This window comes from Xylocopa sonorina, chromosome 18 (genome assembly GCF_050948175.1).
Source record: "Xylocopa sonorina isolate GNS202 chromosome 18, iyXylSono1_principal, whole genome shotgun sequence".
NCBI classification, from domain to species: Eukaryota; Metazoa; Arthropoda; class Insecta; order Hymenoptera; family Apidae; genus Xylocopa; species Xylocopa sonorina.
Window position 1 is genome coordinate 4,533,310 of NC_135210.1, and position 26,474 is coordinate 4,559,783.

The 26,474-nt window shown below is 51.7% G+C and overlaps 1 protein-coding gene across 9 annotated transcripts in view; it reads left to right on the forward strand.

The window, feature by feature from the left end:
- Shaker (potassium voltage-gated channel protein Shaker) overlaps nt 1-26,474 on the forward strand; it is a 114,647-nt gene that overhangs the window by 70,880 nt on the left and 17,293 nt on the right. The window contains exon 1 of one of the 9 annotated variants that reach the window (XM_076908182.1): nt 1,287-1,531. The exons of the other annotated variants lie outside the window; for them this stretch is intronic. Coding sequence (XP_076764297.1) covers nt 1,458-1,531 — 74 coding nt within the window. The 5' untranslated portion in view covers nt 1,287-1,457. Of the gene's footprint in view, nt 1-1,286; nt 1,532-26,474 lie in introns of those variants that run through there. 9 annotated transcript variants of the gene reach the window in all.

A 26,474-nucleotide genomic window follows, 5' to 3' on the forward strand; every position in this document is an offset into this window, starting at 1 on the left:
GAAACGCGCGATTTGTCAATGCTTTCCTCGAAAGCTTCCACGCTCGCGCGATCCATTTCCGGTCGACGACAACGGGAAAAATTGCCACCGCGATTTCACGTAAGCGTATGCATCGAGCCTAGATACGGGACGGAAACGCAAAACATCGAAGTCGTCAGCGACGGTAGTTCGTACGTTTATCAATTCCATTACCAGCGACCACCCCCTCGTCCACCCCCTAATGCATACTTCACTCGTTCTATTATATACTCCGCCGGCTGCTGACAAATAAACGAGGGGTTCCGATGAAACGTGTGGCTCGAGCACACGAAAACCAGGCAACTAGGCTACCGCGGAATACGCGCGTAACGTGCACGTAACTTTCTCATCGAACGCGGGGGTTAGCGTGGCTGGAATCGATGGACAAAAGGCCTGGCGTTTATCGTGGATCGCGATCCGCTCGACGATCGCCGCAATACCGCATCGCGCGATGCGCCACGACAGAAGTATTTCGATTTTTATTGAATCGCGAATCCTTGGACCGCGCGCGAGGACTCGCTTCCCGCTTCGAGGGACTCTTGATCTTTTCGTTTTACTTCTTGCGATTTTTGTTAGTCGTTTGCAATCCTCTTTTAGGGGTGTTTTATAAATTATGAGCATGCTACGAGTAATTAAGGGTAGGTGATTCTAAAATTCCTCTGGAGACTAAAATGAAACCTCTAACGCGTGTCAGATACTTTTTTTGAGGACCACGTCGCATAAATCAATCGTAACGACTGTGTTTCTGCAAAAGATCAGCGTCCACTTTTTGCCACTTCACGAAAAAGGACGCGAGGTCAGCTGACCCAGCGTCCACGCGAACGCGACCCTTTTTCTCTTCTAAAAGGCTACTCTCTTCTAGACTAACTTTCCATCAAACCGTAATTCGAGAAAAAATCGTTTCACAGAGCTTACTTGTCGTCCAACGAAACGAACAATCCGCTACCACCTCGCGTTTAACATTCAACCCCCATTTTCGAGCAGTTGGCGGTCTCCCGTGGACCAGCTAAAGAACCACGCTGAAGTCATTGACCGCGTTCGCGGCTAGAGACCTTCGAAAGGGACCACAGAGTGACGAAGGGAGGAAGGAAGGGTGATTAGATCGAGGAAGGATCGAGAGGGCGTGGGACCAGGCGAACGTCGCGCAGGGGATGCTCGACCTTGCTCGACGCTGGTCTCGTTCTCTCTCGCGTTCGCGAGGGTTATTTTAAAAGAGGGACAAGGCCGCTCATGGAGCGGCACCAGCCACGATTCCTGGCAACGAAAGGGACCGACGGACGGTCGATTAGTAAGCGGGGCTGGATATAGAGACGGCTCGTGCTCTCCACGTAGGGGCGAGATGACAACGGACACGGATCCATCACGCTCGTAGGCAACGACGGGGGTATTATGAACCTGGAATGGCCATCGAGTTCTCTGTTGCCAGTGGAGATTGAGGTATGGCCGCGGTAGCCGGCATCTATGGCTTCTCAGAGGAACGACACGTCAGATATCCCGAGCATCGGCAGCATCCGTGAGTTTCCACGTGATAGACGAAAGCGAATCGATCTATCGACGATACCAGGCTACTTTTGCTTCATTCCGCTCGCGGTTCTACCGCGTCCAATTCCATGCTTCCTGTTCGTCTCATTTTGTTCCACGGATCTTTCGGAGAACTCGTCGATTCGATGCAAATTCTGTTATTTTCGATATTGATTTGCACTTTGTTCAATGAAAAATTCTTTTTACACAGGTTACACGAATTGTTTGTCTCCGAAAGAGACCAGTAAAACACGGACAGGAAAGGGATTCTCGCTAGGGATACACTGTGCAGGATACTCCTCCCCACGCTTCTTTTTTTCACGTAACACACGTACTTCCTGCGGCTGTGAATCATCCGAACGCGGGTCGTTACGTTGCATGCTCCATTTCAACAAAGATCCGGACTATCTTCCCTCCCATGATAAATATCGCTACCCTTAAACCCCAGTTACACCCTCGAATCTAAATATTTATACATTTCCGCCACATTTAGTCGTGGCTCTTTAAATATCTTTCATCGAAACGCGAGATAAAATTGAATTAGAACAGAACTGATGGAAGAGACGGTATTTTTGTATAAAATACAGCTTTCAGCTAGCATTATTCTACTTTTCGACGAGAGCGGAAGTCAAGAAGCAGAATTCTGCCTCGCAGAGGGTTCAGACTCTGCTCCAAGCGACGCGTTCGAGTTGAACGTCGAATTAACAACGACGAAGAGTTCTTCACTCTTCGTGTAACTCGCGTTTTCCATTCGAGCTCGTAGTCGAGCCTCATCGAGCCATAATTGAGTAACGCAGACGCGCAACAGGACACGCGGTTACGCTGGATCCTTCGTCGATCAGTTCGCGCCTCGCAGCAGACGCTCTCTCGTTCGTTGGGCCCTCGAATCGATCTTCCTGCAACGGGTTTACGTATGCACGGTCTTCCGGGAAGGCACCGCAGCTGTTTCTCGAGCGGGCGGATCGATACGGGAAATGTTGCTTCCGCTCGAGCCATGTGCGCCTCCTTCGAGAGGCATAATCGAGCTGCGCCCCGTATTTATCGTTCTTTCGTGGCCGTTTCGAGGGCGAGCTGTTATTCGTCGGATCCCTCATCGCCTTGGGGGTGGCGCGCAGTCAATTTCGCCGGAAGTTAACTTTACGAGGGCCGTGTTTTATTACCCTTCGAAGAAAGAGGGGAGGGGTGGCGAAATAGCTATGATTCTAGGACGTAAATCTGGGATACTCGTTCGTGCTACTGGCTATAGCTTAATAGCAGCAGACATTGGCGAACGAACAGTCGCTGAGTTTGTTTAAAAACATTTTTCAACGCCTCTCTGTCGAGATACGCGCGATTATTTCATTCTTTCGCGTTTGAAGTTCCAAACTTCTCGCGATTTCTGCGAGTAAAATGCTTCTTCTTCTTTCGAGTCGACTTCTTTGGTGGAAGTCTGTTTGTCTGATCGAATGGCAGCTGATCGAGCAGATTTTAAAGAGCCTCGCGGCCAGCGCTGTCTACGAAGGGGACGCGGATCGTCCCCAGCCGGACAAGTGGTCGATAAAGAATTAACGAAAGCGCCGGGGTCGCGATCGATAGGAGAGAGTCGTCAGCAATCCTCCGTACGGCAATCAACAAATTAACAACTGCATTAACGACCGCCGCCGCGAACCCACTTGCCTTGGTCCCACCCCCGTGCCCCATCGATTCTCTTAGCAATTAAGGGCGAAGCTCTTAGCAATTAAGACTGGCCCGATCCACCCTCTCATAATCTCTGAAAAAGAGAGACTGTCAAGGGTAATAGCTCGTGCGAAGTCACAGAGAAATGGAGATTAACTCTTTGGTTCGTCATTGAAAACGTACTTCATATACGATATGAATCTTCGCAATAGTCGTGGTATTATTCAAGCAAATCAGAAGACTCAAACATAATTTTATCTACTCATTTCTATATCGCGTGAAGATCTAACACGATCTCGCAAACCACGCAAGAGTATCCTCGATCCCTTTACATCCGCCATTCACACCCTCGAATTGGCTTCGACAACGCAGAGTCGCTCGAGGTGTTAATCGAGGGTGGCCTCTGTTTTCTTCTCCAGCTGGCTCCTTGCTCGCGTATCGATAATCTCGGCGGTGCACACCGCGGTGCACGTGTGTGCACAGAAGGGTGGTTTCCGGGAGGACGCTCGGGTCGAGACGCGTCACGGTCGTGGGTTAATTGATTTCCAATAGCCCGGCTGACCGGCCTTCGTAGCCGCGTAGAAGCGCAACCGTGTCCCCACACGACCAGCCATCGATACGCTAACCGCGGGGCCACGCTGTGCATTAAATGCATGGAGGATTCATGGGTCCATGGAGCGAGTAATTGTCCACGTTTCCACCCTTTCTTCGCGAGCCACTCGTTCTTTACTGCTGGTTGGTACCGTCGTTCCATCCGGAAACTGTGCTTGTCGCGTCGCGACGAGGTTCGCCACTTGCAGATCGATTTTTTTAAGGAACCAGCGTGCGAACGCGAGCTTCGAGGTGGGATTGTTACCTCGTTTAAAGAATTAGATACACTTCGTGGAAGAATCCGCGTCGTACGCGACAGCGAATCGAGTTCACCTCCACTTTTGACACGCCTCGTGAATATTTGAACAACCGAACTTTAACAACAGAACTATTTGCTCCCGCGTTTGCCACTTGCCGTTTGCATTAGTGTCAAGGAGACAGTATCGACCATATATAATTCAGTCGATATTTACCCATATTTCCAGAGCACTGTTCTTCGTCGAGCGTCCCCAAAGCCTCGAATTTCTCGCGGGGATCGCTTGATCCCTCGAAACTTCGATATCCCACGAATGGTCCCGACTGAAACAGTTAGCCTCGCGCGATTTCATCCGACTGAGACGCTGGCGAACGCTGGGCTTCGTATAAAATTGCCGCGCGACAACCGCGCTTGGCACAGCATCCGAAAAGAAAGTCCAGAGATCGCCTTCAGTTCGATTCGACGCGGTGAAACTCTTGCTGGATCGATTGACTTTCTGCCATTGGCACGTGCATTCGTCCCAGTTGAAATTTGTCAAGCTGCGAGTGTAATTTCAAGCAGACATCGTGGAGAACCGCGCCATAGGGGATGAAAAATGCGATCCTCGCGAGGGTTCGATTCTCAATGGTCATCGATGACACAACTTGGTCATTTTTATCGCTCACGATCGCGTCACATCCTCGCGAACAAATTCTATGGATCATTCATTTAATTCCTTCCTAATGGGATGGTTTTCCATGTAAAAGACAGGAATGATGCGACGCCAGGCGTCGTCGGAGCGGCATCTCTGAATACGGTGCAGCAGCGTAGCAGAGCCTCGAATTCGACCTTACCGACCGTCTGGATATCCGCGTCTGATACACCCCGATACAGGATGAACATCCTCGATCAAACTCCACTGACAATGGTCAGTCTTCGCTCAGAATTCGCGACTGTATTTGTCTCTAAAAAAATCGTTGAAACGTTCGATGCAGGAGCTGTCGTTTTATTTCTATTTAAGATGGTCGCGTTCAATTAAAGAGGGTGCTCGAGGATCCCCGCGAGCGGGCATAGGACTCGTCGAGATCTCTCGAGCTGGTCGGGAAACGGGCAACGGAAGAATCCGACGAGGGACAAATTGGCAATTAGCATTCTCGAGGCGGTTCGGAGACGCCAATTAAAACGCTGGCTTGTTATTATCAGCTGGCATCCCCTCGACCGATCTCGATGGGCGGAGGCTCCTTTTCTCCTTTGGCAGCCACCTTCGACGAGGCCCTCTCACCTGGTAACGTAACTATCCTGTCGAGAGGCAGAGGGGGCTGGAGTAGTCTTGTGGCTTGGCGTGATTTCGCTACCGGTGTTTGCTCGCATTAGCCCAGCCACGGAGGGACGCTTGAATGGAAGCACCCTCTTCACCCTCCCGGCTGAGGCCACCCTGTTTGGTATTATCGTCGTATCGATTCGAGAATATGATTAGATTCGCGTTAACTATAATTCGCTGTTGTTCGAGGTGTTAATAAGGGGACGACGGGGATATCTTCTCGGTTTTAACGATCTAAGGGATGAAGTTGAGTGGTACTCTGAATGAGACCCTCTAGTTTGCATTCAAGACTTCATTTTTATTTAATATTAGAATTATCAGAGCTGCGATTCTTTTCATAATCGTTCTATAAATTTGCCACTGATTATCTCTGAGAATTTCTCAGAAATCTACAAACTATCCTTTCTAAAGTCCTACAAATTCCATTCTTTTACAAACGCACGTGCGTCGTGTAATTCGCGCGAGAATTCGCAATCAGTGTCGATAAAATTTCGATGAATCAGTCTGTACGCTCTCGAATGGAATCAGTTTCGATGAACGAACGAGGCGACGCGTTCGCGGGTACTTTATCCCGCGTAACAGTCCACACACACACACACAGAAACGGCTCGCGCGTAAATGGTAAAATACGAGGAGCGATCGTAGACAGCCTGGCAACGTGGACGCACGATTCATGGCGATTCCCATGTGACTGGGCGTTCATCGATCCGGCTCGGAAATAGGCGAGTGACCTATACCGTGGGTATTTTCAGACGACTTCAAATATTGTTCGCCCACCGTCTTTCCACCAGCCGTTGTCTCTCTTTCTCTCCTCCTTTTTTTTCTTCTCGTTCGACGAACAGAAGTATACGAAGCTTAATCTCGCAGCTGTCGCCATTTTTCATCGAATCTAGTCCACGAGGGTGACTTACAGCGCGAAGAAGATTTCAGAACGGAATCGTGATGCGTTTATTAATCGTTTTAATAACAGTTGCTCGAGATTGCTCGCGGATCTCTCGTTGGCAAACGCGTGGCGTTGTTTCAACGGAGAAAAAGGTAACAGCCATTGTTCTTGGCGAACGACGATAATAATATTCCCTCGATGATTGCCTCCATGCTCTCCTCCTCGCGGTTGAATATTATCGAGACAATGGGGAGCACGTGCGAGCAGAGAAGAAAGCGGAAAATATCGCGATACATCCGGTGAAACTTGCACTCTTTCGTTACAAAGGGGTGCAATTCTCCCTGCTAAATGCAGGAACCTTTTTTACATCGCACAATTTTCATTTACAATCCATTATCAAAGATATTTCTCTATTTTCTACGTTGCACCGAATTAAGCTTCTTCCTCAACAAAAACAACCCTCTAAAACATAATCGCATCTTCGTAAAATCTTAAACACCCTATTTTCACTCGTACCCTAAGATCCCCTCGATTAATTAGTCCAAAATGAATCTAATTAGACGTCGAAGCCAACGAACGAGGAAACGAACGGATAAGGCTGGCTCGTATCGCGCGACAGACGATTCTTAGCGAACGAGCGAGCCAGAGCGGTGGATCGATCCGCGCGACGATTCGCGACACGTTTCTCTTGGTCTGTGTGCGTGTGCACCCTGTCGCTTCCGCTCCTTTTCCCACGGGCCTGTCCCCCTCGTCCCCCTTCCCGCCGTGGCCACGCGTCACGTATAAATGCATGCATCGTTAACAACCCGATGCTGCGCGGTGACGTACGCACGCAGCGTCGCGCAAAAATAGGAACAAAAGGGAGGAAGCTCGCGGGACCTCTCTCGGCTAATAAACTCATCGATCCTCCGCGCGACCCCTCTCGCACGCCGCCACGCCGCGGGAACAATGCTCGCAGCGATACGCGCGCTAGTTAACGATCCCTCAGGCGAGTCTTCCCGTCGATGGAGCCGCGCGCGCGTTTTTCACCGCGCGCGTCGCGCGTCCAGGAAGCACGAGGTTGCTGACTTTCTTTTTTGCTGGCTTTTTGCGAGCTTCCTTGCTGGAGGTGAAAAAGAATCGGGAAACTCGAGGTTTATTTATGGTAACGACGCGCAGGGTGGTTTAATGGGGTGGATAACGAAGGAGGATTGTTGGGAATTGCGTTTATGAGTGGTGGTTTTGGTCGCGTGAAATGTAGCTTTGGTGTTCGTTTGCGAGTATCTTGGAGATCGTAAGGAAAGTGGTATTAATTTAATCGAGTCACGTGGAATGTGAATGTTACCACGTCCAGCATCCCCTGGTGAACGTTTCGAGGCGAGTAAAGTCGATGGAATAAGAACTGCTGTGGTACTCTCGAATTCTTCGCGTTCGAAACAACACACTGGCGCCTTCGTCAATTTATCGAGCCGTTCAATGCACGAGGAAGGCGCACGAGGGAAACCAATTTCCGTTCCTGATGCATACATCGCGCTGGGGGGTGGAAAATGCGACGCGATCGATCCGCGACTCGTCCACCGCGATATCGAAAGCCGATCGTGGACGAGGTGAAATTTTTCGCGACGTTTCGAGGGTGTCTGACAAAGTGGCCGCCTGATAATTCAATTTTCTTCCAAACCTCGCTCAACTGACTTAACTGATAACCACGAGACGAAATAAAGGGCTAAGGATTTCCTAGTACTCACCCCTGTCCCTTCTTCGTCCATTTCGCTGGGTCCATCGAGGGTTGAAAGTTCCTGGAAGCCTCCATTGGCACGAGTTTCCTGAACTATCGTCCGTACTTCCTTCAAACTAGAAAGTGAAGTGTACGAGTCCTTTATGGGAGCCGTGCGAATCGGTAAAAGGGGTGAGTTTAACAGGCTGACGGTTTGACGTTCCTCGAAACAATCCGGCAAGTTTAACCCACTTGCTCGACGTGTCGTAGGACCGACGGAGGGTGGGTTTGATGGATCTCTCCCGTGACAGAAGATTGGAGGCGATTTCCCATTGGCATAAATTCAGAGCCGGCTAGATTGCGCCGTAGCAGCGAGCCAAGTTGCCAGCTCAGCTGTTGGCGAAGAGAGAAAAAAAAAAAACGAGAAAAAACTACCACCTCGTTCTCCTCTCTCTGGCCTAATAATTGGTACGGTCCTCGCGATCGTTGCGAGGTATCAGCTCTAGCACGTGGCGATTGCAGCTCCGCTCCCGTAATCGCGATCGATCTCCTCCTGGCGGAATGCAGCCCTCTCTTTCCGCATTGTGTCCTCTCGCGTTTTAACTTGACCCTGAAACGGTTTCCGGCTTGGCGAAAATCGACCCCGTTGACTGGCCGACCCGTTTGGCAGGCCAGCATGCCGAAATATTTTCTGGTCCCCGCGCACGTTTCTTCCTACCGTGTCGCGGATAGGGGCGAGAAAGAGGGAGAGGGTGAGAGTGGTAGCGGCACAGGGTCACTTGGCGCAATGGAGTCGATAAGGGTAGCGAGGATCCTGCCGGCTGGCGCCATCTAATAATCTCCCACGGCATTATCACCCCCGACACGGGGGAGAGAAAGCATAGCGAGCTCGCAGGGCTATGCAGGGTGCGCTGGTTTTGTTTACGACGGTGATTCGCAACCCTTCTCGGGCACTCGTATGCCGGAGACCGGTGGCCCACTCGCGCGTTGCATTTTGCACGGCCGTGGACCGCCTCGACTCGTCCAACCCCGGCTCGATCGCGGCTGAGCGATTTAAAATGCTGTCAGAATGGACCATGTGGACTTGCTGACGGATGCGGTGTCGCCTGGCCGGAGTAAGATGGGGTGAGAATGGAAGTAGATAGAAGAACGGTGCTCGTGTTACGTGCGGACGCTCTACGTGGAGGATATCGTTAAAAAATGAGTTGAAAACGAAGGAGAAGAGAAAGAGGTGTCACTTTGTCGGGATGCTCGCGTCGCGCGATACGCAACGGCTTCGTGGCTCTGCGGCTGATCGCTGGACACGTGGGTCGCGTTTCAAGTGTTCCTCCGCGTTAAGAAGATCGCAGGACGAATCTCAGCGAGTATCCTCTTCGTTAATTGTGCGTTTAATCGAAGTCAGTTGTGTCGCCGCGATTTTACGCGAGTTCGAGTGCAAACGAAAGTTCTCAGTGACGCTTATCACTTTATCTCGAGGCGAAGTTGCCACTCGCGAATGCTTGGGGATCCTTAGAGTATGAAACGTCCGTTTATCCGCGAACAACGTGGCTCGACTATAATTAGTGGCACGAGGAGGCTCTCGAGTACTCTACCAATGGATCTCGAACGTGAATCGATGCTGGAGGGTCGCGGTGAGACCGCAAACGGTGGAGCACCAGCTTCCGCCACAGTGTATCCGTTTGTTTCCATGGATCATCCTCGGTTCGAGATAGAATCTTGATACGTGGAACGATTCGTGGTAGTAGGTCGATGGGGAAATGAGCAGATGGTACTCGTCGTTTAATTACGCTCATACTTTTCCACTTTCCAAGGGAACAAGAGGTATCCACCCCCAGCTGAGTTTAACGGCGAGAGGATCGCACTGACGTTTATTTAAGACTCATATTTTTATCAGCAGTTCTGTCCAGCAGGCGATTAGTCATCTTAATCTGCGCGAGCAGCTGGGTTACTAGGTTAAAGCCTAAATATCCCCAAAAGGATAATGCTACTTTACGTCGCGTACTTTGAATAATCGGCTAAGAAATCCTCGAGCCGACGCTCGCCTCTTACCAGGCGTCGTCCCATTTCCGCCACGAGCGATCCATTTGTCGTCACTTTTTCGGATAACGTCTCGAGGAACAGAGGCGCGATCCAGCAGCCTCGTTGGAGGACTCGAACGGTTACTTTATAAGCTCGTTAGACCTGCCAGCGGACCGTGCCCGTGGGAAGGGTCAGTAATTCGAGGCGCGTTCCATGTTTCTCGCGTTTCCGCGTGCGCCACGCTTCGTTCCTTCCGTCGTCGCCGGAAACGAACGGCTCGTTTGCAATAACCATGACGCGCGGAAGACCTCTTCGAGGTTTTCCGCTTCGATTACGCTCGAAAAACGTCTCGAGCCATTTCAACCCCCATGTTTCACGTTTCTTAAACCTTAACCGCTGTTTATTAATTTGTACATCGAGATGGAGGTTTGTTCTTGCTAATTTCATTTCGTACGCGACGATGAACGATAGAATTAAAGGGGTTGGGGGTGGAGAAGAAGAGAGAAAGAACGAGAAGGGTGGAAAGAAATTCCTGGCGAATAGACAGGGGGTGGTCGTTTGCCAGGTGGCACCGAATTCGCGTAACCTATCGACCCCCGTTGCGGTTTCCATACCGGCGATTCGTCGGATCAGGGTCATCCTGGACGTTTCATTGATGCCTCGCGCTACATTTACGGGGGGTGAACCGTCGAGTTAACCGCTCCCCCATCGAGGCCATGAGAAGCAGGGAAGCTGACCTAGATAACTATGCCCACGACCCGATTCGCTCCATCTTCACCGAAGCCGGTGAATGGATTCGACATGACGCACACACCATGCACCCCTTCCAACCTACCCCCTCAGCCACCTCTCCACCCCTGTTCCACTCTCTCGTTCCCGATCCATAACCTTATTTTCTTTATGTAACGCTCAGGACTCACGTAAGAGCGACCAGAGAGAGAGAGAGAGAAAGAGAGAGAGAGAGAGAGAGAGAGAGAGAGCCTTCAGAACCTTCAGAACCTTCCGCGTCCCGTTACAACCCCCTGCGATCCATGTCGCGCGTGTCCTTTACGATCCACGCTGCCACCAATCACGCGTGCATTATACATCGAATCCTGCGTCCGATGCGACACCAATCCTCTGGTAATTACGCGTCGACGGCTTTGGCAGGTTAACGTATTACCAGGGGGTGGCTCAGGGCGCGCCAGAGTACGCGTGGGCGTCAGAGGGTGCTGATTCTGGTCCCTGGAGCAGCAGTCTCGATCTATCGATGCTCGAACGATCGTTCGACGAAATAGAGCGTCAAGATTCGACGACATAGGCTCGAGTGCAATTGCGGCACGTTGAATGCTCGCCACGGGGTATTGTCGCGGCCTTGATGCAACGAGCTCGATGGTTACAATGCGGGGTTATTTTCGAGCGAGCCAGCCGGATCTTGGTACGTTCGCCAGGAACGCTTGTTGTCGCTGTGGAAAACGTTCTCGCGATTCGATTTACAGCGGATATGGGCTGGGTAGAACAGCTTCTTCTGGAAAAACGTAGGAACGCGTTAGGAGTCGAGCCTCGCAACGATCAACCCCTCTGTTTCCAATTACTCCTTTCCGTTTCGTCTCGCTTCATTTTACTCTTATTCGCCATAAGGATTGCTTCTTTTTTGGCTCTCTGCGAGTTCTAATTAATATAAAATCCGTGTCACGTCAGTATAAATATTGCATACATCTTCTACTCTCTCATCAGGGGGAAGGTTTGCGCTCAAAGATGGCTGAAATTGGAAATTGTACGATTCGAAGTGATCTCTCCTCGCGAGGCGTGCTCACAAAATCGATACTCGGAATATATCGCGATATATCGCGATCGTACGTTATCGAATGGGCCAATAATAGAGGCTGGTTCCGGGATATTACGAATGTAGCTAGCTGCCCGAGAGGCAATAGGAAACGGCGGTGTACATCGGTGGAAAGTCAATTCGCGGGGCGAACGCGTGATTATCGATAAATGCAATTTGCGAGACGCGGCCAATAATAGATCCTCGATCCGTTCTGCAGAAGGTTTCCATTAGACGGCGTATCCGAGGCGGCTGGCTATTTCAACGTTAATTCGGCGAACAAATCGCGATGGAAGGTGGCCCACTATAATCGCGCCACGGTTAGCGACAGAAACTTGGACACAATGCTCGCGATTGTTCCGTATTCTCGCCGATTAGCGCCCACGTGGGCCATGGAAATTTGAACGACGAGGTATCAGACATCGTTCAACTGAATCAAACATTATTCTTTACTTCTCTCGCTAATTAAAGAATAGAACGTGTCATGTTTCCATTTTTTGAACGAGTATTTTCAAATTTCCATGAGTGGGATCGTTAAAGAGAACAGAGAGTGTGATCCAAGATGGCTGCTAATAACAGAACGTGTCACATTTCATGGTACCAAAATAAAAAGGAATTCCACGTCTCAATTTTCTGAACGAGTATATTCGAATGTCCCTGTGTGGGATCACATTAAAGAGAACAGGGGGCTGAGATCCAAAATGGCTGCTAAAAGCAACAGGGACGAGGGGCCAGGTGACCGTGGCGGTATTTTTTAACAGGTTGCACCACGGTATCTCGACTCGTTTAATCTCTTGTTGCTCCAAATGTGGATCTTCCCGGGGCGTCCTCGTGGCAAAAGAAGCACTTGGCAAGATCAATCATTGAGAGCGTACCCGCCGGTACGCCTTCCATTGTCTTCTTTGACGCGAGGTCTCCTCGATGCCGGGGCTTTGTCACGATGAGTTTAATGCCTCGCTCGTAAGGCTCTCGAGTGGTACACCCGGTGTGTACAGGCTGTCCCTGAGGGGGGCGCAAACTTTCTCGCTCGCCTTCGTCCGCCACGTAACTCCAACCACCCTCGTCTTCAACCCCCTTCTTCGAACGTAACTTGGTCCTCTTCTCGCCTTTTAATCGCGATTCCAATGGCGTACGATTAATTCGTCAGAGAGTTATTATCGTTGCTCGCCTGAGAGAGAGAGGAAGGGGTGAGGCTCGTCGATATATCTCCTCGATATCGACGCAGACACGGTCGTATTATCGAGGACGATGAGAAACGGCCGGCATCAATTGGCCCGAATTATCCGAGCCGCGCACAAAGAAGCTCGGGTACCGCACGCGAAAACTTCCGCGGTGTAATTTGAAATAGGGCGACCAGGCTGCGGATGCGAGCAGCGTCGTTGGCTTAGCTCCACCGCCGCGTTGCGGATTGTATTTCGGTGGCCCACATACACGGATATTTATTGGCGTGTCTTAACTTTCGGGCGAGGGACGCGGCGATCGCGAACGAGGGGTACGTAACTTTCGCCAAGGACCTCGCTTCGGGTGCTCGTCTTTGCTTTAGTCTCTCGAACTTCCCTCGATCGACGACTGATCGTTGATCGTCTTTGTGTGCGACAATTAGCCCCCTTTTGCACGCTTCCTGGCGCTGAGGGATGAGATCTGTTTTCGAGAGGCGTTCGTTAATTAAATTTCGATCATTGGTTATCGTTCACCACTAATTTTCTTCGTCTTGTGGTCATTTTAATGGTCGTAGATCGCCAGAAATGAGATGCAGCTTCTGATATACTTTGCTCAGATGAATTATCCGTGATTTCTGTAACGCGAGACCTTAATTAATTTATCCGCCGTTACGCAAAGCGTTCTCGAGCTGAACCGTGGATTAGTTCGGTTTGTCCAACGAGCTGACAAATTGCCGCGACGCACGCGACCGGATCCGACCGAACTTTCGCTGGCAGACCCTCCGTGATCTTCGCTTGCTATGAAGATGTAACGAACGACGCTGGTATTTCTCGAAAGCGTCCTTTGGGGAACGCCCAGGCTCGCTTGTGGACGTTTAATGATCGAAAGAAGCTCGAAATAACAAATCCTCCTAATTACACTTTAAAAACTACCCCTTCAGACCTCTCTACTAAATAATAATTAGTCCAGTTTGATCGCAAGCTCGAGACTATGAACTCAAAGGTTTATTAACGAAAGATTTATGAATTAATAGTAAAAAAAAGTTACGTGATTTGTGTTTGAAAAATCGATTCGTGAATTTGAGTGGTGTAGATCTATGGAAGACGCGCCTCTGGCTCGTTGGACGAGCAATAAGGTCCTGTTTATGATCCAGCCTGGATAAAGAAAGAAACGCGGAGTTAAAAAGAAACGGACGACCTGAATTTTAAATGAAACTTTGCCAATTTGTAACAGAGGGTCCGAGGGTGGCTACGAGCTTCTTGGTTCCGCTGTTTCTGCCGCGTTCGGGCAACAACGACCCGGCAGAAACTCACGGGGCATTCGATTATCGAGAACTTCGACGATAGTTGGGGAGTTGGAGCAAATTGGCTGCGCCGAGCCGGCGACTCGAAAAATTGCTGTTCCACCAGGAAGTTTCTCGTCTCGTTAAAGATCCTCGAGTCATTAAACACTATGTCTGTCTCTGTTTATTCGAACGCTGCTTGCACTGTATTCATACATCGACTGTTTTCATCAGCGTTTAATATTTCTGGTCTCGCCTGTAAAAGTGCCTCCCTCGACTCTTACAATTCATCAAAGTAGCCATCGCTAATCAAAAGAAGGAGCTTTAAAAGGGGACGTCTTGCAAGTAGTACAAGTCCGTCAATGGTCCCACGCTCTGGAGCCTCGCTGACCTTGGCTCTATGGTGGTCGAGCGCGTAGCGTTCAGATCAGCTGACTCTCGACTATGGTGAGAAGCAGCGAGCGAAGAAAACGAGGGAGACGCGAGTGGAGCAGAGGCGAGTGGTGCTCGAGCGGGCAGGGTGGAAGAGTCGAAACGGGAGCAGATGGAGGAACGCGGCTGGGAAGAAAGAAAAAGGGGGTACACACGGAAGAGCGACCACGGGGCGTAGGAAAAAGGAGAAGTCGCGGAGGGTGGGAGAGGAGTTCCCGGTGGAGGGCCAGGATCAAGAGTAGAGCTCTTGGGGTGTCGGCGGGGTGGCTGGCGGCCCGTAGAAGGGGCAGAGAGTCGGCGGAGAGGGATGTATTGATTGCGTGCGGTTAGTGCGACGAGGAGCGTCTTCTTTTGGCGGAAGAGAGTCCGACAGAGGGTTGGCAGCGGTAGGGGATGCGGGAGCGAGCGAGAGGGAAGGACGAGGGCTGGTGGATGCAACGGGGAGCGTCGCACAGGTGCACGAGGGTGCTCTGTCGGGGGTGGCCGTGCGAGGGGGATGGCGAGAGTTGACTTATAGCAGAAGAAATACGCGAGGAGATAAGGGGTGACGGGGGATGGTCGAATGGGGCGAAGCAAAGGGAGAGACAGGGCGGAAGGTGGCGGAGACACTCAGCCAGGGTTACCAGGATTTACATAAACGAAGAGAAGGGGATGAAGGAGCCGGAAGAGGACCAGGGAACGTAGAAGAAACCATTGCGTCATCGATGAGTCTTGAAAATTGGATATGCAATAGACTTTTCATCGCAAACCATTCTCTTTCTCTGTCAGCGAAGAGAGACACCTTCGAGACGATCCACGTCGAAGATAACGAGACGAGAAGTTACTCGTTACTCTACCCGTCATTCAGGGGTTGTTTGCGCGGCGAAGAGGGCGCGAGAAAGTGAGATCAATGCCGTTACACCGCGACGCTACCGCTAGTCCCGTTTCCTTCCGCCCCAGCCTCGCGAGAGAAGTTCCACGGTGGGTTCGTCCGCGCGAAACGTTTCGCTGCGCTGTCGCGATCTAGGTCGACGACGAGCCGGTGTCATGGAAGTCACGAACGAGGAACGGGGCGAATTCCAACGGGGGCCAGGCCGTGGATCGAACCGCCTTCGCGATCAATGGGACGCCTCGACATTGATTTTGCACCTATTCGCCCGTAGAGCCGTCTCACCCCCGACCAGAGCCACCCCTCTGCTCGTCGCTCGCGCCACCACGCGTGTCTTTTTCTCTTTTTTTTTCTCTTCTCGCTCGATGAATGAACCTCGCGCCAGGAACTCGTTACACGGTGGGACGCGTCTGCTGGGGAAACGTTTACCAGGGATTAATCGAGCGTCGCCGATCGTTAGGTCGAATTGGGAGTCGTTTCCGTCCGCGCTATCGATCGCGTCCTCGTTCGATGGCCGTCGCGAGGACGTTTCAGGAACGGCTGGATTCTATTCTCACGCCGTCCACGTCGATTCTTGTCTCTCTTTCTCTCTCTCTCTCTCTCTCGAGCTTCAGGGCTTCGAGATTCTAATCCGTGGCGACTTTTTCTCGTCACGCACAGCCAACTCTCGCCCTCTCGGCTATTCTCGTGGCAGAGCTCGTCTCTCGAGCGATCGTTGGTTTCCGGAAATCGAGCCAGAATCGCGGTTACTCGTCGTTCGACGGGTGTTTCCGCGCGCAGAACGTCTCGCAATGAAGCTCGCTTCTAAGCCTGGTATTTTTAGGTCGCGCGCGAACCACGTGGCGATCCTCGTTTACGCGCGAAATATCGTAAGCAGATACACGCTTCTTTTCTATAGCTTGCTTGCTCGTCTGTTCACGCTTTGAGACTCCCTCGATCGTCTCTGCTTCGCGCCAACCGATTCGAGAAGACTTTAAACGATCTTATTTTGCTTTCTATTCAATGTTAAAGACCTCGATTTTCACACGATCTTCACAAGAACCAAGCGCGCTTCTCTTCGTCTTTGAAGACCAACGTTTCTCCAAAAGTCTCGCGCTCGAGGACCGCGCGAGGCGTCGAACGCAACGGAGACACGCGAGGCGAACGGAAATAACGAGAGACCAGTGATCGATCAATTATTCAGCGGACGAAAAACCAAACCGTGGTCTCCGCGTCCACGTTGGGAGCCGCGGCAGGTATTAATATCCGCTCAGCTAGTTTTAACCGACGCGAGCGAGCCGCGTCGCGGGGATATAGACCTGCCCAGCCAGGTATAATAGTACGAGGGCAGAATTTAGCGACGGGTGCACGCGTGGCCCTCTCATTCATGATCCGACATGAATATGAATCTACCACCGGTTGGCTCTTGCTCGTTTGCTGGCGTTACGCGAAATATCGCGCGCCAAAACCCACCCCCGTAGCGGCCGCGTCGGGCATTATCTGGTGTCGCTACAGCGTACTCCATCTTGTAAATCGATGCGCGCGTGGAGACCGCGGGCGAGGCGGGAAAAAAAAGGTACGGGAACCTCGGTTACGAGGGCTGGAGATATCGCCACGATGTACAAAAATTTCCCTCAAGTGTCTCAGTTTCTCAGCATCTGAACTTGGCTCTTAAACAGCCATCGCGTTGTCACCTCTTTCGTTCGTAGAAGAATGCTTCGATATCGATGTTGCATACGAGACGAATTAAAGCAATATCGGTTATGAGGGATGGAGATATCGCCACGATGTACAAAAATTCTCTGAAGCGTCTCAGGATCTGAACTTGGCTTTGTTAAACAGCCATCGCGTCGTTACTTCTTTCGTTCATAAAAGAATGCTTCGATATCGATGGTACGCTTGGGAGAAATTAAAGCAACATCGAGATAATCGATTTATAACGTGGAACAAACCATCGCGAGGGTGCTAGTTTCTTCCTCGTCGTTAGAACATAACGTAAACGACTGTTAGTCATTACCCGTGCAGCTAAGTAATTCATCTTTGGCATCCTTAACGAACGGAAGTATCGATCACGGAGCAATGGCTCGCTGGTTTCGAGGTATTACTCGTGGAACGTATAGTCCCACCGTGACAGGCTGGAATTATTGATCCCACGATACGATTTTCGAACGATAAATTCACCGTGGCTCGTGTGTCGAATGAGAAGAAGCTGGGAATCGTTCGATGGACCTTTTTCCAGAGCGCAGAGCACGCTCTCTCCCTCGTTCGTTAAACGAAAACGACGTATCATTCGAACAGACGTAACTCTCTGTTTAATTCTGTACAAATTAATCACCATTTCTCGTCTTGATCCGAATTGGCATTCGCACTGGATCGATCGAGGACCACGCTGCAGCAACGGAAGCATAACACGAAGAAACAGAAGAATCCTGAGACGTTGCAGAGGATTAATCCTCTTTTAAAATAGCGAAACATTGCCAGAGTACGCCCTTGAAATCGCCAAGCAACGAGCAACGAAAGAGAGAACCGTAGAAGAAGAATCCTCGAGAAGACAAGGACTCAAAAGATAGTCTATCAACCGGAAGCAGAACACTGGTATCGATCAAAGTGAACCAAAGTCCCCTCAAAGGAGCGATCCTGAGCAGTAAAAACGAATCAGTCGCGGATTTAAGTGGTGCGAAGGGAAAAAAGTCAGACGGCGCTGAAGAAGCGGAAACGGAAGCGTGAACTAAGGGTGCGCGTGGTAGAAATGGCGCATGGTCGACGGACGAGGCGAGTCCTCGTTGCGTTCTCTCGCTTCGCATCAACCGATTGATAACGAGCGGTTGTTTGTCGGCGCGTTAACCGGCTCCCTTGATCGCGAACCGACGTTCTGTCTTATCCGCAGAGGGGGGAGAAGGGGGGCCGTGAACTGGGGCTGTGGGCCGAGGTGGGGTCTACGAGGATGCTCGAGGGGAGGGCGGATGTAGAGGGTGCACCCCTTTGCCCGGCACGATTACGCAACAGCCATTGATCTCCTCGTGCCGATAGTCGAAACCTCGTGCTCTCCACGATACAGAACTAAGTTTCTCTCTCTCTCTCTTTCTCTCTTACTCTCAGAATACTATCTAATCACAGATGCGACTTTGAATTGCGAATTTCACTTAATCAGCTGATCGTAAACGCGAGGATTAACGCACGGTTCGCCATGATTCTAGCTACCTTTTTTAGAGAGCAAGAATAGGGGTGGTATCGGTGGAATTTCACTTAATCAGCTGATCGTGAACGCGAGAATTGACGCACGGTTCGCCATGATTCTAGCTACCTTTTTTAGAGAGCAAGAATAGGGGTGGTATTGGTGACCGTTCGTAGTTTCATAGAAAGAGATACAAAGAATGATCGTTAAACGATAGAAGAGAACACGAAAACGCGAGGGACGAAACGATTCGCGATGCGTGGCGCGTCGTGGCGTGGAGCGACGCGTCGCGAGGCTGCGTGGCGTAGCTCGACGCTGCGTGCCATGCCGCAACTACGCGTACGACCGAGAAGAAGAGCGCGAGCGGACGAAGGGGGTGGCTTGAGGGGGTGGCAGGTACGACGGAACGGTCGCGGAACGGGCGAGACGAGGAGGATACGCGAAGACGAGCGATGGAAGCAGCCTGAAGCGAGGGGTGTGTATTGGGTTGGCAGAGAGCGAGAGGAAACGAGACGTTGGGGTAGTAACCGTGGTGGGGTGCGACGATTGGCACGAGCGAGAGGGGAGCAGCTGCACAGGTGAGAAAGGGAGACGAGTCGAGGGATGGCTGCGGGGTAAACGGAGAAAGAGACACCGATAGAAGAGCGCAGGTTTGTTAGCTGACAGTGGAGGAACAGGAGGAGGGTGGACGAGAAAGAAAACAGGGGTGGACAGGGGAGAGCAGGCATGACGGATGTATCTGGCGCCTGGAGCGAGCTTTTGTTACGACATCGGGTCCCATTCGCGATATTTCTTGCTCGGGTGGAGAATCGCCACAGCAGCGGTACGATCTTGTCTCTCCACCACCACCAGGAACCACCACCACCACCGCGGCGACCACCACCGCGGCGAAACGGTAGCAGCAGCGGCGCCGCGACGACCACCGCCGCCGTATTACGAACGCTGTCCACCTCCACCAACGCTATCTTGGAACGTGGAGGCGCGCATAGAGAGGGAGAAGAGAGAGAGAGAGAGAGAGAGAGAGAGAGAGAGCAGTGGCGGTAGCAGAGGTATCTCAGACGAGTTCTCGTCGGCGTAGCGCAAAGGTGGAACGGGACGGGTAGGGAAAGGCAACTCCGTCGGTCCTCGTCCGGTGGTCCTCGTGGTCGGGTGTGAGGCGCGCGTGCGAGCGAGCCCGTGGCCGACAGGGAGCAGGCGCGAGCGTCGGATCGTACTGGTGGACGGGTACGTGCGCCGTAGCGGGCTGAAACAGGAAGGAAGCGAGAAGAGGAAGGAAGGAAGGAGGGAAAGCGAGAGGGACGGAGGCAGGCGCGGAAAGATCGGAGTGTGTCAGTGTACCGAACAGTACGTTCAGATGATAGGTGCCTCCCGGTGGAGGCGCGACAGTCGACCGGCCGCGATCCGTTTGATCGAGATTTTCCGCGCTGCTGCGGCGACGAGGCGCGTGCCGCGGTGTCGCCCGTACGCGTCCACCTTCCAGTTCGAGTGTCGATCGTCCTCGTCGCCGTTGTGGTCGTCGCGGTGCTCGTGGAGCTCGTCCCTGTGACGGAAGGCGTAGTCGTCGTCCTTGACGACTTCGGTCCCGTTCGCCTGGCCGTGGTTACGCGTCCGACGAATCTCGATGGCTCGTGCGCCGTGGCTGCCACCGTGCTCTGTCCACCTCTCGACGCTCGTGCTTGTTCTCGTTCCGCCCGCGTCCGCTCGAGACCGTCAGTGATCGCGCGAGTGTGAACGATGCGTCAAAGTGACGGAACGTACAGAGTCAGTTAACAGTTCCTGTACGTATTCTGAGTACCCTCTGTCTCTCTGCTTCTGTCTCTCTCTCTTTTCTACTCTGTGTCCCTCGTTCCGTGTCTGTCTCTCTTTCTCTGCTGCGTGACATCATCTGTCTTCCTCGTTTTTTTTTTTTTGGTTCTCTACACGGTTTTTCTTTCTCTCTCTTTCTCTCTCTCTCTCTCTCTTTCTCTGTGATCTGACGTTGTTCTCTTCTTCTCCTTGGATCGAGATACGAGAAGGCTCGCGAGCTGGTGCGCACCGATGAAGAGAACGCGCCGCGCCACGGTGGAAAGGAGGAACGAGTGTAAAAGGGTGCGTGCGTGAGCGTGAGCGAGTGCAATAGTGAAAGGAGGGTGACAGGTATTATTAGAGCGAGGTGGAGTGAGCGAGTTAGAGCGAACGGGAGCGAGAGGAGCGTACGAGGTGCGAACGAGCTGGTGTAAACGTACACGGGACACGACGAGGAAGGGGTAGGAGGAGAAGAACCGCGAACTGAAACGGAGAAAAGGGCGCAGCGTTGTACGAGGGGGATGAAACGGAAGGGAAATGTAGAACAGAGAGATCGCGAAAGGAAAAGGGAAAGAAAAGAGGAAGCGTAACGATACGAGAGGAACAGAAAGAAAGAGAGAGAGAGAGAGAGAGAGAGAGAGAGAGCGAGCAGCCATTTTGATAGGTGGCTGTGTGTTGTGCGCTGCTGCCGCTACTGACTGTGCTGCTGGTGCTGCCTCTTAGCGTCGCTGATCATTGGTGTTCGCGTCACAGTGATCGTTTTTGGTAGTGCTCGTGCTGGTTCCTCGTGGTGGATGGTCTCGTGTCGGTGTCCGTTGGTGTTGGTGCGAGAGAGTGAGAGAAAGGTAGAGAGAAAGCGAGAGAGAGAGAGAGTGCGTACGAACGGGAAGTAGAAAGAGAACCAACGAAAAAGAGAGAGAGAAACGAAAAGAGAACAAGAGGTACAGTGTACGAACAGTGTCGAACGAAACAGGACCACCAAACGAGAAGAAGAAAGAAGAAAGTGAGAAGGGTTAGAAAGAGAGCAAGGTCCAGAGAAACAGAGAGAGAGAAGAAAGGCTGGGTGGGGGGGTCGGCTAAGTGAAAGAGCGAAACCAGGGGGTAGTAGCGAAGCAAGTGGAAAAAGACAAGGGTGGAGGAGGACTCGAGTGGAGCGGGAGCAAGGACTAGCAGTGCACCAAAGCGGCGTACTACGAGGTTGGTTACATCGTTGGTGAACTGTGGTAGTGGCGAGGCGAAAGGGAAGGATAAAAGAAGGCGAAGGAGTAAGAGGAGGTGGAGGAGACGAAGGAGCGAAGAGGAGAAGGATATAACGGAGGATCGCGAAGAACGTAGTGGTGAGCGTAGTGGAGAGGAGTGGAGAGGAAGCATCGTCGGGTGCGTGTTGTGCGGGGGTGCACCGCTCTCCGGGGGCATGGGGCTCGAGAGGGGGATCCGCCCCCTCTCGTAACCGCCGCGAAGCGCCAAGATTTCCCGCACCGAGTTCATCGAGAAATGGGGGCTGACCCCTGTCCTCAAACCGAGGCAGGACCTACGCCCCCACCGGAATGGTGCGGAGGAACACGGCGACACGAGGTACGACTACTACTAGCCCATCAATCCACGTTCTCTCGTTCTCTCTGTCTGTCGCGATCGGTCGATCGCGGGAGGTTGTCTGTCCTGCATGCGGAACCTGCGTTACGCGTCCTTGTCGGGACGCTACGCGTCCCTTTTAGGACGCCTCGCGTCTTTCTCGCGTCATTTTTCTCGTTGCATCTCTCGTTTCTGTCTCGCGTTCTCAGTGTTCTCCGCTTTGGACGCGATCGCGTGGCGTGTCCGTCGATCTGTAGTCTTAATCGTCCCGTTTCGCGCGTTTTCTACACCTCGCGACTCACTTCCGCTAGAGACGTGGCCACTTGTCGCGTTAGCGATAGCTCGTTAGTCGGAAGCCGCTATTTTAGACGTTAACCGATCGACGTAGTTGCGAATGCTTAGAGGCTAGGTTTTTTTAGACCTTTGTCCCACCGAGCCCACCTCGCTCCGCGAGAATCCGTACATCTGCGATTCTGCGTGGCCAAGAATAGGAACGCGTGGCCGCGCGAGAGGATCGAACGCGCGCGTTTCGCCCTGACGCCTCCGTGGCGGTCGACGCCGGCGAATTATCGCGGCATCGGGACGCTGCAGAGGTGCTGGCACTGAAATACGTCTACGACGCCTGGTCGCACCTATGGGAACGACGATAAAGAGGAAAAAGGACGATCAGTTTGGTATCCGCGAGCTGCACCCTCTTTTATTCCTGTTTACGCTTCGAGTAGCGCTCCTTGGGTCGCTTGGGGTGGCGATTCGTGTCCACGTTCGCGTTTTATCGTCTCTCTTCGCGATTCTAGCGGTACCATAGCCTTCCTCAATCTTTTTTCATTTTTGCACCCCATGTTTGGTTCTCCATCACGTCTCTGCTTTGACGTAATTGCGTGTGTAATCAAGAAACTGTTTTTCGCGTTTTATTTAGCTAATCGATGCACTTTTCAAGGGGAAATTCTCGATGCTGGGCTGAGAGATCTCCTCGTCAGCTGACGCTCGCAAGGACTCTCTTCCTGGAGATCGCGTCAACCCTCGCCTCCCTCGATCAGCTCCGTCTACGAGCGACGCGCTCGCGTGCAATTACCCCGACGCTCGTGCCGCGATTTGTCGGGTCTCTGTGTAAGCTCGAGCGTGGCTCTAAAAATACGCGGACATTCCCTACCGTGGGAAGCGTTTGTTTCGCGCGGAACGCGCGCCCGTTTTCGAGCGTCTACGTGACGACGCGAGCCCCGTTTCACGGCGTTCCATCCACCAGCGTGGAACAACCGCGTAATAATCCGCGCTGGAATTCTTGCTCGCGGATTCTGCCACGGATTTTGGGCGTGCGTCGTTCTACGAGCGTTTTTCTCGGACGCTGGACAATTTAACCCTCGAAAGAGGGTTGCGAGAGGGTTGATTGTGGATGATCGAAGAATTCTGTACAATTTCTTTCGACGAAGCAGAAATCATTTCTTGATCGTTCGAGAATTATACAGTTTCTCGTTGATGGGTCCATTAGTGGCGGTTATTCGTGTAAATGGTTACAAATGAAATTGGAGCAGGGCAAACGGCAGACGTGGAACGGCGTTTCGACAGCCAGCGACTGTTCGTGGCTGTTTCGCGAAATAATTTCGCGTTCGATTCGGATTGCTGCTCGTGTGCAGCGCGGTTCGTCCGCCATTTCTACTCTCGAGAAGATTAAATAACAAACGGTCGACGAAAGCAGAAGACCAAGGAAGCCGCGCTCTCGACTAACAATAAGTAACCGCGCGTTAAAGTTTCGCGCTCGCGAAAGTAGGAATCGATGTCGGAAAGTCGGGCACTGGGAGTGCAGCGGTAAAAAAGTAGGGAAAAATTACGATCGACGAGGCTAATGGGATCAGAGAAGTCGATTACGGTCGCATCGTCCACGTTTTCGTAAATAACGAGGCGACTTGGATTAGTTTACGGCCACAATTTTGGTGGAAGTTCGATTCTCCTCGTCTTTTTCGCAAAAACGAAGACTAAGTCTTAGAAAATTCTTTGAGAAGATCGCGTTTACAAAATCCTACGCCATATCATACACTCTTCGTCGTTGACGAGCTTATCTCCATCCTACAAATCTATTTCTTTTTATCTCATACTGGTCTGGGATACGCGTAATGGCTGAAAAGGGGGTTACCAGAACGAGATAGTATTCCAACCTACTTCGCATTTAAACAGCAGCGTCTCGATGGAATAATTAATAGCACAACTTTCCTCCTGAATGGCCGCAGGCCAAACGATTGAAGCTCCCTTCGAACAAATCGGTTCGAACCGCTGCCAAATTTACCAGCCAACCCAATCCTCTCTTCTATAGGAAAACGGTTGATTTATACCAGAAAGCTATACTTCCATGAACACGATCGATTCTGCACCTTGGACCAATAATTTCATTCGAAAAGGACACTTGGACTCTCGAAGACTCATTTTACAATCTCAATCCACGCGATCTCATAATGGCGACTCGTGGATATCGAAGAGGGCGTCTCAAACAGAATTTCTTTTACATCCCCAGTACACGACCACTTAAACGCGATCAGTGAATATTAAAAACAGCGATTTCCATTAAGACCAGCGTCCATTTTACACCCTTAGCTCACGCGATTTCATAAACACGCGTCTGGTTACGCGATCAGAGAGGGTGGCTCGCTCGCGGGTCGATCAAAAATCTTCACCCACCAAACGCAAGTCGCAGGACCTATTTACAGACTCTGGATTCGTGTCGCGAGCAAAGGAGAGGCGGTGGAAAAAGGCAGGAGTGGATTTTCGCTCGAAAAGCGAGCAGGGACTCGCGAGATCGTCGAGGCGGAAGGCCACGGCAATGCGTCGACGGGAAGTGGCCTCTCGGTCGAGTGACAGTTTTTTGCCCCCGCGTTTCTCGGTCGTGCCGGCGGCGCGTGGGCGTCTCGCACCCTCTCGGCGCCTGGCTGACTCCTACGCGAGCACGTGCGCGCGTGCACGCGCGTGCACTCGCAGCTGACTGCCTCAGGCCTCTCTCTGCCTCTTTGCTAACGCTCGCGCCTGCTGCACGCATCGCGAAGTGGGTTAGCGATGAATTACCAACCCTTGCGCGGCAACCACCCCGTTCCCTCTGGCAGAGAAAAAAAAGCTGAACTCGCGCGCGCGCGGGAAATTGCTGTAATTGACGCCGCGAGTCGTGTTTCGACGGCTCGTCGCGGAAACAGGATGCGTTCGTAACGAGCTGTAATGAAAATTGCCGGGCTATTTTTAGCTGTTCTTCAAGTACACGCTTTTATCGAGCTTGTTGGAGTTGTCTTCGTAGATTTCGTTCGTTTAGAAACGGCTCACGCGTGATACGATTAATTGCAACGATCTGGACAGCGAAATGGTCGACTTTAAATTGAAATAAATTCGTATAAATTTTCTTGCCCGAAGATCGAAGTAGCGGATGTAAGATTCGAGCTGATGTATTTTCGAGCGACGTGAAAAGATTCACGGAAATGGATACCATTAACGATTCACGCTCGCTCGATAATTCTTTTACGCGAGTTTAATCTCCTCGACGAGCGATGAGAATAGCAGCCGCTAAATTTAACAATCGTCCCACGTCTCCAGCGCTTGACTGATAAGCCCTCTCGGAAATAGCAGGTCCGTTCGTGCTATTTTCGAAGAACGAGACACCGAATCTGTTACGGATCGACGACTCTCGAGTCGAATTAACCCTCTTGTCGTCGACGGGCCTCGTATCTCGCGTGGTCCATGCGTTTATGGCCAGCAAACTACAATCGATTATCCCTCTGATTATCGCAGAGATATTCGGGTAAATCCAGTAGCGAAGATGTTGGCCAAATGAAACGAATTTCCAAGCGTCTGACCATATCGTTATTCTCTTCTACTACCTCGCTCAGAGTTAGTCTTTAAACATTAAAAATTCTGAAAAATATTTCAGAGTCACTCTCTGCGATTAAATATTTTTTCCTTCTCTCACAGTTGAATTCGTATCAATTTTTCTTTAAATTTCGCGAGTTCATCCACTCGAGGTAGATGAGAATTCCATACCAAATTGTGTCGCGACGAACGAACCCAGTTGAAGCCCCGTCGAGGGTCTGATCTTCATCTAAACGAGTGGCCGCGCACGCGGCTCGTCGCGAAAAATGTGCAACATCGAATTTCTGCGCCCTTTACGGAGCCACTCGATGCTTCGAGCGAGTGCTGTCGAGGAAATCGGAACGTGGAACGAAGAGTGCGCCGTTTCTGACCTCTTCGAGGCTGGATCTTCGAATTAATGACCCGCGCCGGAAACCACCGACGCCTCCTTCCAGCGTGGCCCTCGAGAACGCGTGGTCTCCGCGTCGCGTCGTTAGAATCGCGACTCGTGCTCGCTCGATGCAGTCTGGACGCGAGAATGCATGCGAAGTCAGCTCCTCTCGTCGTTTCGTCGTTGATCTTCCTTAATGTGGGTCAACCGGCACTGGATTATGCTCGAGCACGAACGCACGTGGCGCGAGTTCCGAAATAAGGCCTTCCGTC